The 13775-nt window shown below is 58.2% G+C and overlaps 2 protein-coding genes across 2 annotated transcripts; one reads left to right on the top strand and one right to left on the bottom strand.

Moving 5' to 3' along the window:
- Nucleotides 1-982: 982 nt before the first annotated feature.
- On the bottom strand, nt 983-5964 carry LOC119539444 (gametogenetin-binding protein 1-like). The gene is made up of 6 exons (XM_037843010.1): nt 5510-5964; nt 4781-4899; nt 4269-4362; nt 3904-4055; nt 2846-2985; nt 983-1033 (listed from the first exon to the last, which is right to left on the bottom strand). Exons 1-6 carry the CDS (start codon nt 5962-5964, stop codon nt 983-985), a joined length of 1011 nt encoding a protein of 336 aa, XP_037698938.1.
- A 1031-nt stretch (nt 5965-6995) lies between these two features.
- On the top strand, nt 6996-13775 carry BAK1 (BCL2 antagonist/killer 1). The gene is made up of 6 exons (XM_037843012.1): nt 6996-7219; nt 9180-9280; nt 10387-10522; nt 10830-10973; nt 12123-12303; nt 12423-13775. Exons 2-6 carry the CDS (start codon nt 9211-9213, stop codon nt 12525-12527), a joined length of 636 nt encoding a protein of 211 aa, XP_037698940.1. The 5' UTR covers nt 6996-7219; nt 9180-9210; the 3' UTR covers nt 12528-13775.

The following is a 13775-nucleotide window of genomic DNA, read 5'->3' on the forward strand; positions in this document are numbered from 1 at the left end:
CAGAGCCCCCGGCCCAGAAAGGGCACAGCATCGTGTGCCCCCAGCCCAAGCCCATCCTTGCTTCTGGGATTAGCTAGAGTTGGGCCCTCCAGATGTCTGCACCTCTCCTGAGACCCGGAGCCCACCAGCTGCTCACCTAAGGCCGTGCAGCACCCCTTTAACCTCCCTCTGCCCAGGATCCCCAGGGGTGTCCGGGGCTGAGCGTGGCACAGCGTGGGCTGTGACTGTGAGCAGCAGGGCAGGCCCTGACCCCCGCCTGTCCCAGAGGCCTGCACGGCTGCCCCCAGCCTGGGGAGGCGTCCTTCCTGCATCAACTCCAGAGACCCTATCCTGCCCCCCCACCCCCACCCCAGCCTAACCCCTGCTGAGTCAGGGGGCCTTAAATAACTGAGGCAGCTCCCTAGGGTCGCAGGGCTGCTTTCCTGGCTTTGTCCCTGGTCTGGCTGGGCAGGGACTTCCTGCTGGAGAATTCCCGGATCCTCCTGGTGAGGCCACGAGTGTGGCCTGGGAACCGGAGGATGAAGGGAAGTCAGGGAAGCTCCTCCTAATAGGGGCAGGACTTGTGAGCAGCTGGGGCTCCCCTGGACTCGGGGCAGTGGGCCCTTCCCCACCTCTAGGTCAGGCCTACCAAACCTCCAGCCTTCCCAGCTCGGGCTCCCTGCCACGGTGCCTCCACTGGAGCCGGGGCTCTGCAGCCCTGTGTGCACAGACTGGGACCCTGGGTAGACTGGGCTTGCAACAGTGGGGGTGAGGGTGTCCAAATACAGACAGCCGAGGAGGCTAAGGGTAAACTGGGTTTTTATTAATAACATCATAGGCCTGAGTCTGCTGGGCAGGCCCACCCTGTAGACACGTCGACAGTCTTCATCCCAAGATGCCCTGGCTCTAGGGGCATCTTGGGTGTGCCCTGAGAAGAGGGAGCTACATCCCTCCCCACCCATTCCAGGGACTGAGACAGGGCAGCTCAGGGGTGGCACCAGCTTCACTCTGTAGACCAGTTTCCCATCTCGTCCATCTCCTCAAGGAGCAGGTGCTGGGGGGCAGAAGCAGGTAAAGGAAGATGCCTTGACATCTTTGGGCTCCCTCTCTTCCCTGCTCTATACCCCCTAAGTGTCCCACCTGTCCCCCAAAAACAAGCTCCCTGAGATCACCACCCATATCCTCAACCCCACCAACCCCAAGCCACCCCCACCCTGACCATTTTATGGAGGGATCCTTCTCCCTCTGACTTGTGGGAGTTCCCTGGAAGCCCCAGGAGTCAGGCATCCCACCAACCCCTCCCCTCCCTCACCTCTGTCCTGGATACCCCACCAAGGGGGCTTTGCACCCTTCCCTCCAGCCTAGAGTGGTGCTTCAGCTGCCTCAGCGCCCCTCCCCCAGGTCCCCAGCATTCCCCAAAGGCTGGGGGGCAGCTTCCTTCCACCTCAGCTTGGAGTCCCTGAGGGCAGAAAAGAAGAGAATGGTGGGGGGGTCGGTGGAGATGATGAGGATAAGACCCTTGAAATACCCCAGGAGGAAGACACTACTGAGGCAGTTCTGTCCCCAGAGGCGAGAACTAGGCCGGGCCCTCACTTGCCACTTCCCAGAAACTCCTTAGGGCCCCCCAGAGCTGCCCAGGCTAGACCAGGACTGTGAGCCCTGGGACAGGGTCATGTTTCCGTCACCAGCAGGCAGGCTGGCTCTGAGAGAGGGTGTTCTGGAAGGGAGAGAGTAGAGGGAGGGGAGGATGAGGACAGACCAGAAGACTTGAACCCTGAAAGGTGAAAGCGAGGGCCCGGCCGAAGCTGAACAGCCTGTGTGATCTGGATGAAGTGACACAGTCTTGTTGGCCAAAGCACAGAGGGGCTTCCCATGAGAAGGTCACGAGGGCAGGTTCAGGACAATGAAGAGGAGTCCTCTGTGCCCAGCAGGCATCACTTATATTCTCCCCAAGGCGGGGAAAGCCAAGTCATAACCCCTGATGCTGGAGGGCCCTCTGCACCCTCCATCTCATTTGCAACTCGTGGCAATCCCCCTTTCCAGGTGAAGAACAAAGGCCTGTCGTCAAAGTCACAGAACAAGCCAATGCCAGAGCAGAGACTTGGCCAAAGAGTTTGGCCTCTGGACACTATACTCTTTCCTATTCTAAACCACATAGACTGTCAAGGGCACATGCCCAGTGAAGGAAAGAATGAGACAATGAATGAGATGGAAATTAACTCAAAAGGGGCATGGGCACATTTTCAACAGTAGATCCATCAACATGTGCTCAGAGAAGTTGGGAGAGGCCTAAGGTTCAAGGCTGGTGTCAGGAAGGGTGAGCCAGCAGGCGGTCTGTGCTCCCACCCGGTGGGTAACTCCCCTGTGCCTACCTGTGTTTGTACAAGTGGAAGTGGGCATCATGGGAGCGGGCATAGAAAAATGGCAACATTATGCAAATTCCAGAAGCCCAGGGAAGGCTTAGAGCCATCTGGACAAAACTTCCCATTGTCCAGATAAGAAAACAGAACCAGAGAGGGGAAGACGCTTACTCAAGGCCACATAGCAAGTGAATGGCAAAGTTAAGGCTTAAAAATGAACAGCCTGACCCTGAGTCAAGTGAGAGATGGACAGACAGATGGAGAAGTGCATGTGTGTGTGTGTGTGTGTGTGTGTGTGTGTGTGTGCGCGCGCGTGCGTGCGTGTGCGTGCGTGCGTGTGTGCACACACAGGGGGCCAGGGTCTTAATCTCAGAAAAACCACCACCAAGAAGGGGTTATTCCCACCCAGGCAGTGGCCTGGGGCCGGGGCCAGAGCCCCATGGAGATGAGAGGGCTCCGTCTGCTTTCTCCAGTGCCCTCGGGCAGGGGATGGTGGGCTGGAATACCAGGCCATCCACGATGCCCACCTCCTCCAGCATGAACTCTGGCCGGGTCAGCAACTCCAGAACGTCCTGGCTGCTTTCCTTCCAGAGGCGGGACTCCCGTTGTACTGCCAGAAGCTTCTTCACCTCCGACTCCATGAAACCTGAGAGCCAGAGAGATGGGCACGGGACAGGCAGGAGGAGGATGAAGGGACCCGCTGGGGACCTAAGGAAGAGGAGGTAGCTTCCACTAACGTACGTTATCCCAGCCCTGCATGGTCCCTGCTTACTCCCAGCCGTAGCCCTCTTATATCCCTTGACCTGGAGCCTGCCGGACATCACCACTCCCTTCTTCCCCAGGAAACTCACTTGCCACAGGCCCCCACCTGCAAAGTCTGTGAGTCTCGAGGGAGGCACACATCTGCCCCTTCCAGCCACCAACTCAGGAGCTTGGATCTGGAACCCAAACTGGCTGGGTGCAAGTCCCAACTTGGCCACTTAGTGGCTGTGTGACCATGGACAAGTTAATTAACCTCTCTGTGCTTCTGTTTTCTCGCCATGAAGTGGAGGTTACCAATAGGACCTAACTCATAGAGTTGTGATGTGGCATTATGTGAAAAGTGTTTAGAACAGTGTCTGGCCCATAGTAACAGCTATGTAAATATTAACAATGATTTTATCATATGTTATCACCACTGAACCAACTGCCCCCCGTGTCTGGACTGCATGGGGGCTGCACTGGGAGGGGTCCCCCTAGGGTGCTGGTACAGCAATGCATAATAGGAAAACAAAGGCTGGCAGTGGCCACCAAAGGAGTTAGAAGCCTTAGGCTGAGAAAAGATTCGTGCTTGAGGAACTCCAGGCCCAATCACAACCCCTAAACCCAAAGGGAGGAGGAGACCCCTTTTTTTTCAAGTTAAACAGCGAGGCTCCCAGCACAGCTATATGCCGCGTTGCTCCCCGACACTCTACCCGCCAACTCTAATGCATCTCGGATGATCATCTTAGGTCCTCTGGTACCACCTGGTGGTCATAACTGGCACTGCATCCCTGGGCCTGGGAGGGGAGGGCATGGCACTTACCCACTGTATCTGCCGACCTAAAAGTCTTATGCAGTGGTGACTGGAGGGTGGCAGTGCCTGGGACCCAGAGGTCAACATAGTTAACCTCTTCCTCCATTTCCTCCTCCTCCCCTTTCTCTTCCTCACCAGGCAAGCCTTCCTTGAAAGGAAACAGCCAGGCCCCCGGAGCAGGTGAGGAGGGCCGGGGCCCCAAGTCTGCAGCCCCTAGTCCCCAAAATAGAACAGGAAGCAGGAGGCAACAGCACCCAAAGGGTTCATAAAGGGGACTGCTGCCCCTGAGCCGAAGCCACATACCCTGGGATCCAGCCGGATGTGGGGGTAGAGAGGGGCCCCACCCCTACCACCCCAGCTTAGCCCCACAGACCTTGGTCATGGCTGATTTCTGGAGCTGCTTGTACATGCTGAGGAGGTGGTTCCAGGGAGTTGCCCCTGCCTTCGAGGAGGCCAGTGTGAGGTCTCCTGTGAAGGGATGGTGGTCACTGCCAGGCTGGTGGTGCTGGTGGGGTGCCCAGACCCAGGAGGGCAGGGACAGGAGAGGTCTGAGCTGAGGGAAGGGTTTCCTTCCTTTAGCAAACAGCAGACACCTACTATGTGTCAGGCACAATTCCAGGCACTTAACAAATAGCATCTCATTTAATCCTTGCAAGCTACCCTCTGAGATAGGTAGTAGTATATTCCTCTTTTATGGAAGAGGAATATGAGACACAGAGAGGTTGAGCAACTTGCCACTGTCACACAGCTTGGCATGGTAGAGCTGGCATTCGAACTCACACAGTCTGGCTCCAGTGTTCCCTGTCGGGCCCCACACCCCAAGGAGTTGTAGAAGAAAAGGGTCCATTTCTGACATCTCTCCCACTCCCCAGGCTACCTCACTCACCATCAAGCAGACACTCCTTCTCCTCCTCCCTGGTGAAGGCCTTGGGCTTGACCTCCAGGGGCCCCATTGCCCTCCGCAGGTGTTCTGGCTCCACCTCGAGGGCCTGGGCAAAGTAGCCCCTGATCCCGAAGCACAGTCAGGTCGGGGAGGTGGGCAGGGCCCAGAGACGTGGCAGAGGGTCCTCTGGTGTCCCCCCAGTGCTCTCCCACAGGCCCTGCTCAGCCCTCTGGTTCTTTGTCATAGAGGGGGCTATAACCCCCTGCAAGTAGGGTGGAGAGGGCATGGGGAGCAGAAGGAGAGGCTGGTCCCCTTCCTCACAGGGGATGGGTGTCAGGCTCAAATGGGACCAGGAAACCAGGAGGGAGGGTGTGGGAAGGGAAGGCAAGGTAGAGCTCAGCCTGGAACTGGAGGCTGGGGAAGGAGCAGGAGCCCCAGCTCAGCACCTTCCCTGCCCAGGCCCTGGCCCTTCCATCTCTGCAGGCCCCATCCACAACCCCTCATGTGTAGGGGCCCCCATCCCTGCCTCCTCCACCCCAACCCCCATCTCCCTGCCCCTCCCCACCCAGGCACTCTCTATCCATCCAACGACTCCCATTCCCAGACCCTTCCCCATCTCAAGCCACATCCTGGTCAGACATCCAGACATCACGGGCCTCTTCCCAGTATCTCTATTCCAAGCCCCCTCCCCACCTGCCCTCCCCACTAATATTCACGGCCTCGGCCCCTCACCTGCCTGTGGCCCCTGTATCCCCAGAGGCCTCCCCCACTGCCTCCTCCTCCTCCTCTTCCTTCTCCTCCTTCTCAGACAGGTTGCCCAGCACCTCCTGGCCTCCTCTGGGCAGGACTGACCTCACCTTTCTGCTCTGGGTCACAACTTGAAGGACCTCTATAGGGGTGGAGGTCTGGGCCCCCAAGTCCCCCAGCCCTAGCCCCGACGGATCGTGCCCTGGTAGGTGCTGGGGGCCCTTGGGCGTAGCCACAGAGAGGGCACAGGTCAGTGTGGTGGGCCGGTCCATCATCAGGGGGATGGCTTCTTGCCCCCGGGAGGAGCACATCCAGCCCCCCACCAGGGCCTTGTCAGAGTCCCTCGGGCTGCTCTTGCTCCCCACCAGGCTACGGAAAAAGCAGAACAAGGAGGAGCGGCCCAAAATTCGGGATTGTGGGGTTGGAGTTGGGGCCTCCATCTCAAGGGGACCCTAACTCAGAGGGAGGGGCAGTAGCATCCACCCAAGGACCAACTGCCTAAGACCAGGAGGAGTTTTCAAATGAAAACCTCCAGTTGGAAACTTCCAGGAATTCTAGAAGGCAAAGATCAGGCAGGTATGGGGGTGGGGTGGGGAGGTGGGGGAGTGGGGGGGACATAGGGAGTGGGAGGGGCAGAGTAGTTGGGGGCAGAGAGGATGGGGGATTGATGAGGCAGGGGCAGGAGGCATGGGGATGGGACACAGGCAGCTGGGAGGATAAAGACTCTGGGGAAGGGGTGTTGATGACGGTCCCAGGAGGCCTGGCAGGGAGTGGGCAGGGGGCAGCTGGGCAGGGACCAGACCCCCAGAATGGAGGAGGGGGCTGATAAGGACCACCCGACATGCCCCTCCTGGGCTTGTTCTCTCCTTGAGAACCATTCCCTGTGGCCAGACAGTATCTGTGCTCCCTTCCTCACCCTCCTTAGCACCCAGCTCACACATGCCCAGGTGGTAGCACTGTCCTCACTGTGTTTTCCACCTCTGCTTACCTGCCCATCACCTTCAGGACATTCCATCTCTAAGATGCCTGGTGCACAGATCTTAATCAAAAGTTGAATCTCAATTTATTATTATTCCCTACGGCACCTGCAGACCTGATTGATTATAAACCCAGCCCAGTGACCCAAGAGAGTTCCTTAAACCAGCTAAGCCTCAGTTTGCTCATCTGTGAAATGGACGGAGGCAACAGCCCCTTCTTGCAGGGATTGCGGAGAAGATTCCAGCATGGTTGCTAGAGAACACAGTACTCAGGGAACATTTAAACTTCACCCTCCTTTCTTTCGCTAATTGATGTTGAGTGATGGAAAGAAGAAATGACCGAGGACTAGGACTGGTTATTGGGAGGGGAGAAGCAGCGGGAGAAGGGGAGCCGCGCAGCCGGCGGGGCCGTGGGGGCCAGGAGCCCGCCCCTGCAGGCCCGACCCTGGGCATCCGCATCCGGCGGCCGCCCAGGAACTTCCTCTAGAGGGAGCTGACTGGAGCCCGGTGCAGCCCACACCTCTATGATCTCTGAGCCGCCGGTGCCCCTCGGGCCGTGCCGTGACAAGCAGAGGTGGCATCCCGATGCTGGGAAGGCACTGACGCGCGCCCCTGACGCCGAGCCTCAGCACCCTGCTCCTGGGCACAGCCGCCGCCCCCCGAGATCTCCGGCCTCGGCCCTGCTGAGCCTCCCTGGTCTAGGCCAGGGTCAGGGCAGGTAAGCTGGGGGGGGGGAGTCCTGCTCATCCTGCCAGCCTCCCCCACCTCTGCCCCAGGCCCAGGGTGGAGCAGGGAGCCCCTGTGAGCTGGGTGGGGTGCGGGGGCCTTCAGGGCTTGTCTGGGCAGCTGTGCCACCCCCTGCTGGGGGCCTGGCTGTGTCATGGCTCGCTCTGGGTGCCCCTCAGACGGCATCTCCTCCTGCCCCTGCCATGGGTGCCTGAGAACTGGGTCCTTCAGCAGTCTGGGGGATGGGGGTGAAGGCCAGAGCTAAGGTCAAGGGCAAGGGGGAAACTTTGAAGGTGCTTCCTGCTGCCCCAGGAGCCCTAGACTGGGTCTGGGGCCCAGCCAGGCATCTCCCCTGGGAACATCCTGCCAGGGTCACTGACCCAACAAGCCAAGCAGGTGGGGTTGGAGAGGGCTCCCCTTACCAGGAAGTTGGGCCACTTGGAGTGGGGGGCAGGGGTAGGCCCAGGTTGGTAGAGGCCGCTGGCCCTGGGGGCTGTCCCGAGGCTCTACCTGCTCCCCAGCAGTGAGCCAGCCCCAGCAGTAAAAGAGCTGGGGGTACACTCAGCATCCTCTGTCCCTGCTGACTTGGGGGTTTCGGAGGCCAGGGGAGAGGGAAGGGCATCTTATCCAGGAAGGAGCTGCTGGTGGTGGAGTGGGGGTGGGGGTGCCAGGCAAAGGTCTATTTTAAGGAGGCCCAGGGGAAAGGAGGATCTGCCTAGGATGTGCCCCTGAGGGTGGAGTGGGGAGCTCTGTGTGGTCCAGCCCTCCCTACCCCTTCTCAGGCAGCACTTGGGGCACTTTTGAAAATAGCCCCAGGCCTGAGAGGGAGGAAGGTGGGGGCACACAGGCCCTCCCAGGCAGGGAGGAGGGGGTGGCCCCGCTTGGCTCAGGGTGGGGCTGCACCCTCCCCTGGGACAGGAGGAGGGTCAGCTTTCGCCAACACAATCGAGGCGGCTTTGGGGAAAATGAGGCTCTGGAACAGGGTGCAAATTGAAAGTGAAACAGCACACGTCCAGGAAATACTCCTTCTCTTGAGGGTTTACAGAGCAGATCCAGTGGAGCAGGGCAGCAGCCAGGACAGGGCAAAAAGGGAAACTGGGGCTGGAGACACAGCAGGTAGGTGGTGGGGGGCCAGGAGGGAGGCCCTGATTTCTGAGGGCTTCCTCGGCTCATTTGGAGGCAAGATATGGGTAGGCATCAGCAGGAAATAGAAGGGGAAAGTTGCCCTGGAAAGGACACCCACACAGAGGAAAAACCATTTTACAGACTCAGGGAGATTCAGGGAACCAACCTGAGTTTCCCTGACTAGCTATGGGGCCTCAAGCACTAACCTCCCGGTGCCTCACTTTTCCCACCTCTAAAGTGGGTATGATAATGCTTACCTTGCTGGTTAATGTGACTTTTCAATGCCCAGCACATAGCAAGTGCTTGTAAGTGGTAGGAGTATAAAGTAGGGGCTCAGGAAATGTTTGCAGCTTATAGGCCCAAGTTGGAGAAACAGGTGGTTCTGATGGGCCAAGGGGAGGTGGGGCCTTCGAGGACACCCCCTTCATGGGTCATTGGCTAGGAGGCGGCAAGCTTGCGGTCAGCGTGTGCCAGGCCTCTGAAACTAGCCTCCGCCACCAAGGAGTGAGGAAAATGCGACCTGAGACTTATACTGGGGTGCAGACCTGGGAGCAAATCTTGGCTGTACCCTCAGTGTGTTCTTGGCTGCCTCCCTTCTCGCACCCCCAGTCTCCCCTGCAGGGTTGCCAGTGAAGTGCTCATCAAATTCTGATTCCACCAGCAGACTCCACTGGGATCCAAGCTGGTGGCATAAAAGGAGGCTGGAACTCGGACTGTGGGTCCCTCCTGGAGTTGGGCAGCCCTCCCTGCCGTGGGAACCAGGCTGGGAGTCCCAGTCAGTGACCCCCTGCTCATCCCCACATGCTTTTTCTTACACATCCCCACAGGCTGAAACTATCCTGCACTGGGGCCTGAAAAATGGCATCTGGACAAGGCCCGGGCCCCCCCGGGCAGGCATGTGGAGAGCCCACCCCGTCCTCCACTTCTGGTAAGGGTCTTCCTGCCCCCTCACCATCCCAGAAGTACTGGGGCTGCATGAGCAGAAAAGGGCCAGGATTTATGGGCAGGCTCCCTGCCTCAGTTTCCCCACCTTAGATGAAGGAGAAAAGTATCTTCCTACCCAATGCAGGTGGCCTGTCAGGCTCAGAAGCTGGGCTGCTGTCAAGGCTAAGCCCAGTCCAGGTGGCTCTCTAGACTCTGAGTTCCGGTCCCAGCTCTGTCACTATTTCCCTATGCGTCTTTTTCTAGGCCTGAGGCCATAGTTTCAAATCTGTTTCCCATGTTCCCTAAAGCCATGAGGGCTGGGTACCTTCTCCACTCTAAATAGACACGGATGGGGGGTCCCAAGCCTGGGAGAGGCCAGGAGCGTGTGGAGGTGGGCACAACGCCAGCCCGGCGTGTAACCTCGACTGCACCCCAGCTCCCTCCAGGGATGGGATCGGGGTCTATGGGAGGAGGAAAGAAGCCTTGCAGCAGGAGATATAAGGAAGTAAATTGGCTTATCACTGAGTCAGGTCTGCTAAACAGGGAAAGTGATTGTTGTGACTTTGAGGGAGGAAGTAAGGTGACTGTCCGTCCCCCCTCTTCCAACCAGGTGGTCAGGGCAGCCTGGAGCTCAGGGTCACCACACCAGTCTGGCTGGCTCTCTGGACTTTGGGTTCAGGCCCCAGCACTGTCTTTTCTGGGCCTGGGGCCACAGTTTCAAATCTGTTTCCCACGTTCCCTAAAGCCTTATACATACTAAATACACACTAAATACACTGCATATACACTAAATAGATGCAGGAGCTCAAATGCCTGTTCTTGTTCTAGCCATGCAAACTTGTGCAAGTTTCTTAAACTCCCTGTGCCTCGGTTTTCCCATCTGTAAAATGGGGATCACCTACTGCACAAGGCTGTTGTGAGGATTAAATGAAAAGTGCCAGAACGGTACCCAGCACGGAGTAAGCAGGTGTGTTAAGGAGGGGAGAGAGGAAGGATACTTCTGTCCATGGGAGAGGGCAGCTGTGGCCTTGAGGAAGAGTAGGCCATCCATGAAGGATGCGGTTGCAGAAGGCTGGCCGTGCCTTCCTGACTCCCAGCTTTGATCCTCAGAGGAGCAGGTGGCCCGGGACACGGAAGAGGTTTTCCGCAGCTACGTCTTTTACCGCCATCGGCAGGAGCAGGAGGCCGAGGGGGCGGCTGCACCTGCCGATCCAGAGATGGATACCTTACCCCTAGAGCCTAGCAGGTAAGCAGCGGTCCTCCAGGCCCACAGGGACATCTCCAGGGAGGTGGAGCTCACACAGGGTCACTGGCCAGGTCCTGGGAGCTGGCACGGCCCGGGGAATCTTGTCCTTCTCCCTTTGTGGTTCCTTTTTCATTTTGGGTGCTCACTCCCATCTGGGACCTGCATCCTTTTTAGCCCATGCCTGTCCCTTGTCCCTCATGTGCTGAAAACACTGCCAGGGGCCTCCAAGAACCCCTCTGCTGTGAGCCCAGGTCCCAGCCCTGGCTGCCCGTCCATCTGCTCACCCACCTGCCTCCCGTTCCTACAGCACCATGGGGCAGGTGGGGCGGCAGCTCGCCATCATCGGGGACGACATCAACCAGCGCTATGACTCCGAGTTCCAGACCATGTTGCAGCACCTGCAGCCCACAGCAGATAATGCATATGAGTACTTCAGCAAGATCGCCTCAAGGTAGCCGCAGCCCTCTCCACCCGGGCTCCAGTCACTGCCTCCCTGCTGTCCTGTCACCACTATGCTGTGCTCCTGCCTGTGGGGGGAGGGGGGTTCCCCAGTGAGGGGTGACACATGCTTCTCTGTCAGTGTCGGGAGATCCGATTCCTTTCCTGGGGTCTGCTGTGGATGCAGTGTGGCCTGGGGAACCTCTCCCTGGGGCTTGGTCTCCTCATCTTTTGTGCATAAGCTCACAGTTCTTAGAGAGCTCTGATCCTGAGGGCCTGACCAGTTCGAGTGAGGACGCTAGAGGGGCCATGGTGGGGGATGGCCCCAGAGCTCCCAGGCCAGCTAGAAGACAGCTATCTTTCCAATTTGGAACCACATTTCACACGGAAGATGGGAAGGTTGCTAACTTCTACCAGGTCCTGGAAATGACTTCGAGTTTCTGTGATCTGGCATCCAAGAGGCAATCTGGTATAGTGGTTCAAGTACCTGGGTTCAAATCCCAGCTTTGCCACTTAGGGGCTTTGTGAAGCTTTCTAGGCCTCCATGTCATTATCTGTAAAGTGGGGGTGGGGGGTGGGGGGGTGGAATACGCTTAGAACAGTGCCCACACTTAGAAAATGTTAGCCATTGTCACCACTTGAACTGAGGGGTTGAGGGGTGGTGGTGGTAATGTTAAGGTAGGTTTGAAGCTGGGGATTAAGAGAGGAGCAGGTGATAGGTTTACAATTAGGACCGACAGCTGAAATGTCTTGCCCCCAGCCCCCAGCCCCCCACGATCCCAGGACCTGTCCTAACTTCTCTTCTGTCCTCTCTCTCTGCTGTCCTTCGTGCTGCCAGGCCAGCAGCAACGCCCACAGGTAATCTTCCTGCTGTCCCCAGCTGCTTGCTCTGCCCTCTGCCCTCTCTGTGCCCTTTTGAACCCACAGAATTGGGGGCCACACCCCAGCAGCAGCATCCAGCTCCTATGCCCCCTGAGCTTTCTCCTTTCACAGAGAACCAGGCTCTTCCCAAATCGAGGCCAGGCTGGGGCAGCCTCTGTGGCCTTGATTCACAGCTAAGCCATTTTGCTTTCCAGTTGGGGTGGGGAGGTGGGAGAGGGCAAGCAGACCACGGGGCCTGCTGGGAGTTATCGACTGACAGGGTTGGACGCTCTACCCGCAGTCTCTTTGAGAGTGGCATCAACTGGGGCCGCGTGGTGGCTCTCCTGGGCTTCGGCTACCGCCTGGCCCTGCACGTCTACCAGCGCGGCCTGACCGGCTTCCTGGGCCAGGTGACCCGCTTTGTGGCCAACTTCATGCTGCACCACTACATTGCCCGATGGATCGCACAGAGGGGCGGCTGGGTGAGTGCCCAGCATCCTCCCTGCTCCAGGGGCTGCCCCTCTCCCAGCCCCACCCTGGTCCCCAAGGGTGCCCATATATTCTGCCAGCCCCTCTGTGACTCTCCTGTCTGTCCCGGCAGGTGGCAGCCCTGGACTTAGGCAATGGCCCCATCCGGAACGTGCTGATGGTTCTGGCTGTGGTTCTGTTGGGCCAGTTTGTGGTACGAAGATTCTTCAAGTCATGACTCTTGGAGGGGCCCTTCGGGGTCCTCTAAGACCCCTGCCTGGACTTTGGCCGAAACTTTCTCCCCCTTCCCTCCCCTCCCCTGCAGGGGTTGACCCTCAAGAGTACAGAAGCTTTAGCAAGTGAGCACTCCAGCTCTGGGGGGCCCCTGCCCAGCGGCCAGTCAGGCTCAAGGGTGTCCCAACATTGCATGGTGCTAACAGGCCCCCTCTCTGGGCCCCATCCTGTCAGAGAGGGGCTGCAGCCTCCCCCCGCCTCAGCCCTCTGGGATCCCCTTCAGCATTGTCTGCTGGGCAATGGGGAGGCAAGAAGCTGGAAGCTACTTCTACCCAGAAAGTTTTTAATGGTTTTAGCTTTTTATAATACCCTTGGGAGACTTCATTCCCCATTCCCACCACTATGCCCAAGGCCAGGGCATCTGGGGAGTGGGGATTAGCAGGCCTCCTCTGTGTTCCTCAGGACTCAACTTGTTCTGGAAAGTCAGAGCTTGAGCGCTGGGACCAGAGCCCAGTCCCAGCCCTCCCTACACATTTCTCCCAGGAGCAGGGCCAGCTGGGGGAGGGGGCCCCTGGTCCTGCTCAGCTTTCCCACTACTCCCACTCCCCCACCCCATACTGACTTTTTGGTCAGACTCTCAGGGATTCTGGGCCTGGGGTGGGGTGGGGTGGGGACAACAGAAGCTGCCTGAGCTTATTCACCAGGACCCTCTAGCCCTGCCTCCCCCTCTCCCTCACTTTGTAACCACGTGGTCCTAACCCATGCTCTACAGGTGAAGGCCACACCCTCTGCATCCCTCCAAATCAGTCAGGGTTCTTAGGTGAGTGGAGTACAGAGGACTCCTCCTTGCCCAGACTACAGGGGGTTTAGCACTGTGGTTTGTGATTATCAGGAAGAAGGAGCGGAGAGCTCCTCTGGAGGTTTCTGAGTGGGAGAAGGGCTACTAAAACCACCAGGAATCCCAGAGCCGGCCCCCTTACCCTCCCTCATGGCCAGGGCACAGTATAATCTGGGGGTGGGGATGGGGGAACTGTGAATACTTGAACTCTACCCCTCCCTGCCCTGCACTCCTCACCTGCCCAGCCCCCTCAGGCAGGTGAGGAGAAGATTGCCTTGTCTATCTTGCACAGCCCAGGGATTAGGAGAAAGGAGAGAGAAGTTCTTGATTAAGCCAAATGTGAGGGAGGTGGGGGGAACACGGGGCACTCCCCACCGTCTGAGTGTGTTTGTGTGTTTGAAAATAAACTATACA

The sequence above is a fragment of the Choloepus didactylus genome, chromosome 7 (genome assembly GCF_015220235.1).
Source record: "Choloepus didactylus isolate mChoDid1 chromosome 7, mChoDid1.pri, whole genome shotgun sequence".
Lineage (NCBI taxonomy): Eukaryota > Metazoa > Chordata > Mammalia > Pilosa > Megalonychidae > Choloepus > Choloepus didactylus.

Excerpts from the sequence above, each read along its gene's own strand:
- LOC119539444 (XM_037843010.1), bottom strand. The coding sequence starts at position 5,964 with ATGGAGGCCCCAACTCCAACCCCACAATCCCGAATTTTGGGCCGCTCC. Across the intron at positions 4,900-5,509 it reads GATACAGGGGCCACAGGCAG|GGGCTACTTTGCCCAGGCCC; the intron begins GTGAGGGGCCGA and ends CTTCGGGATCAG. Across the intron at positions 1,034-2,845 it reads TGGGCATCGTGGATGGCCTG|CACCTGCTCCTTGAGGAGAT; the intron begins GTATTCCAGCCC and ends TCTGCCCCCCAG.
- BAK1 (XM_037843012.1), top strand. The coding sequence starts at position 9,211 with ATGGCATCTGGACAAGGCCCGGGCCCCCCCGGGCAGGCATGTGGAGAG. Across the intron at positions 10,523-10,829 it reads TTACCCCTAGAGCCTAGCAG|CACCATGGGGCAGGTGGGGC; the intron begins GTAAGCAGCGGT and ends CCGTTCCTACAG. Across the intron at positions 12,304-12,422 it reads TCGCACAGAGGGGCGGCTGG|GTGGCAGCCCTGGACTTAGG; the intron begins GTGAGTGCCCAG and ends CTGTCCCGGCAG.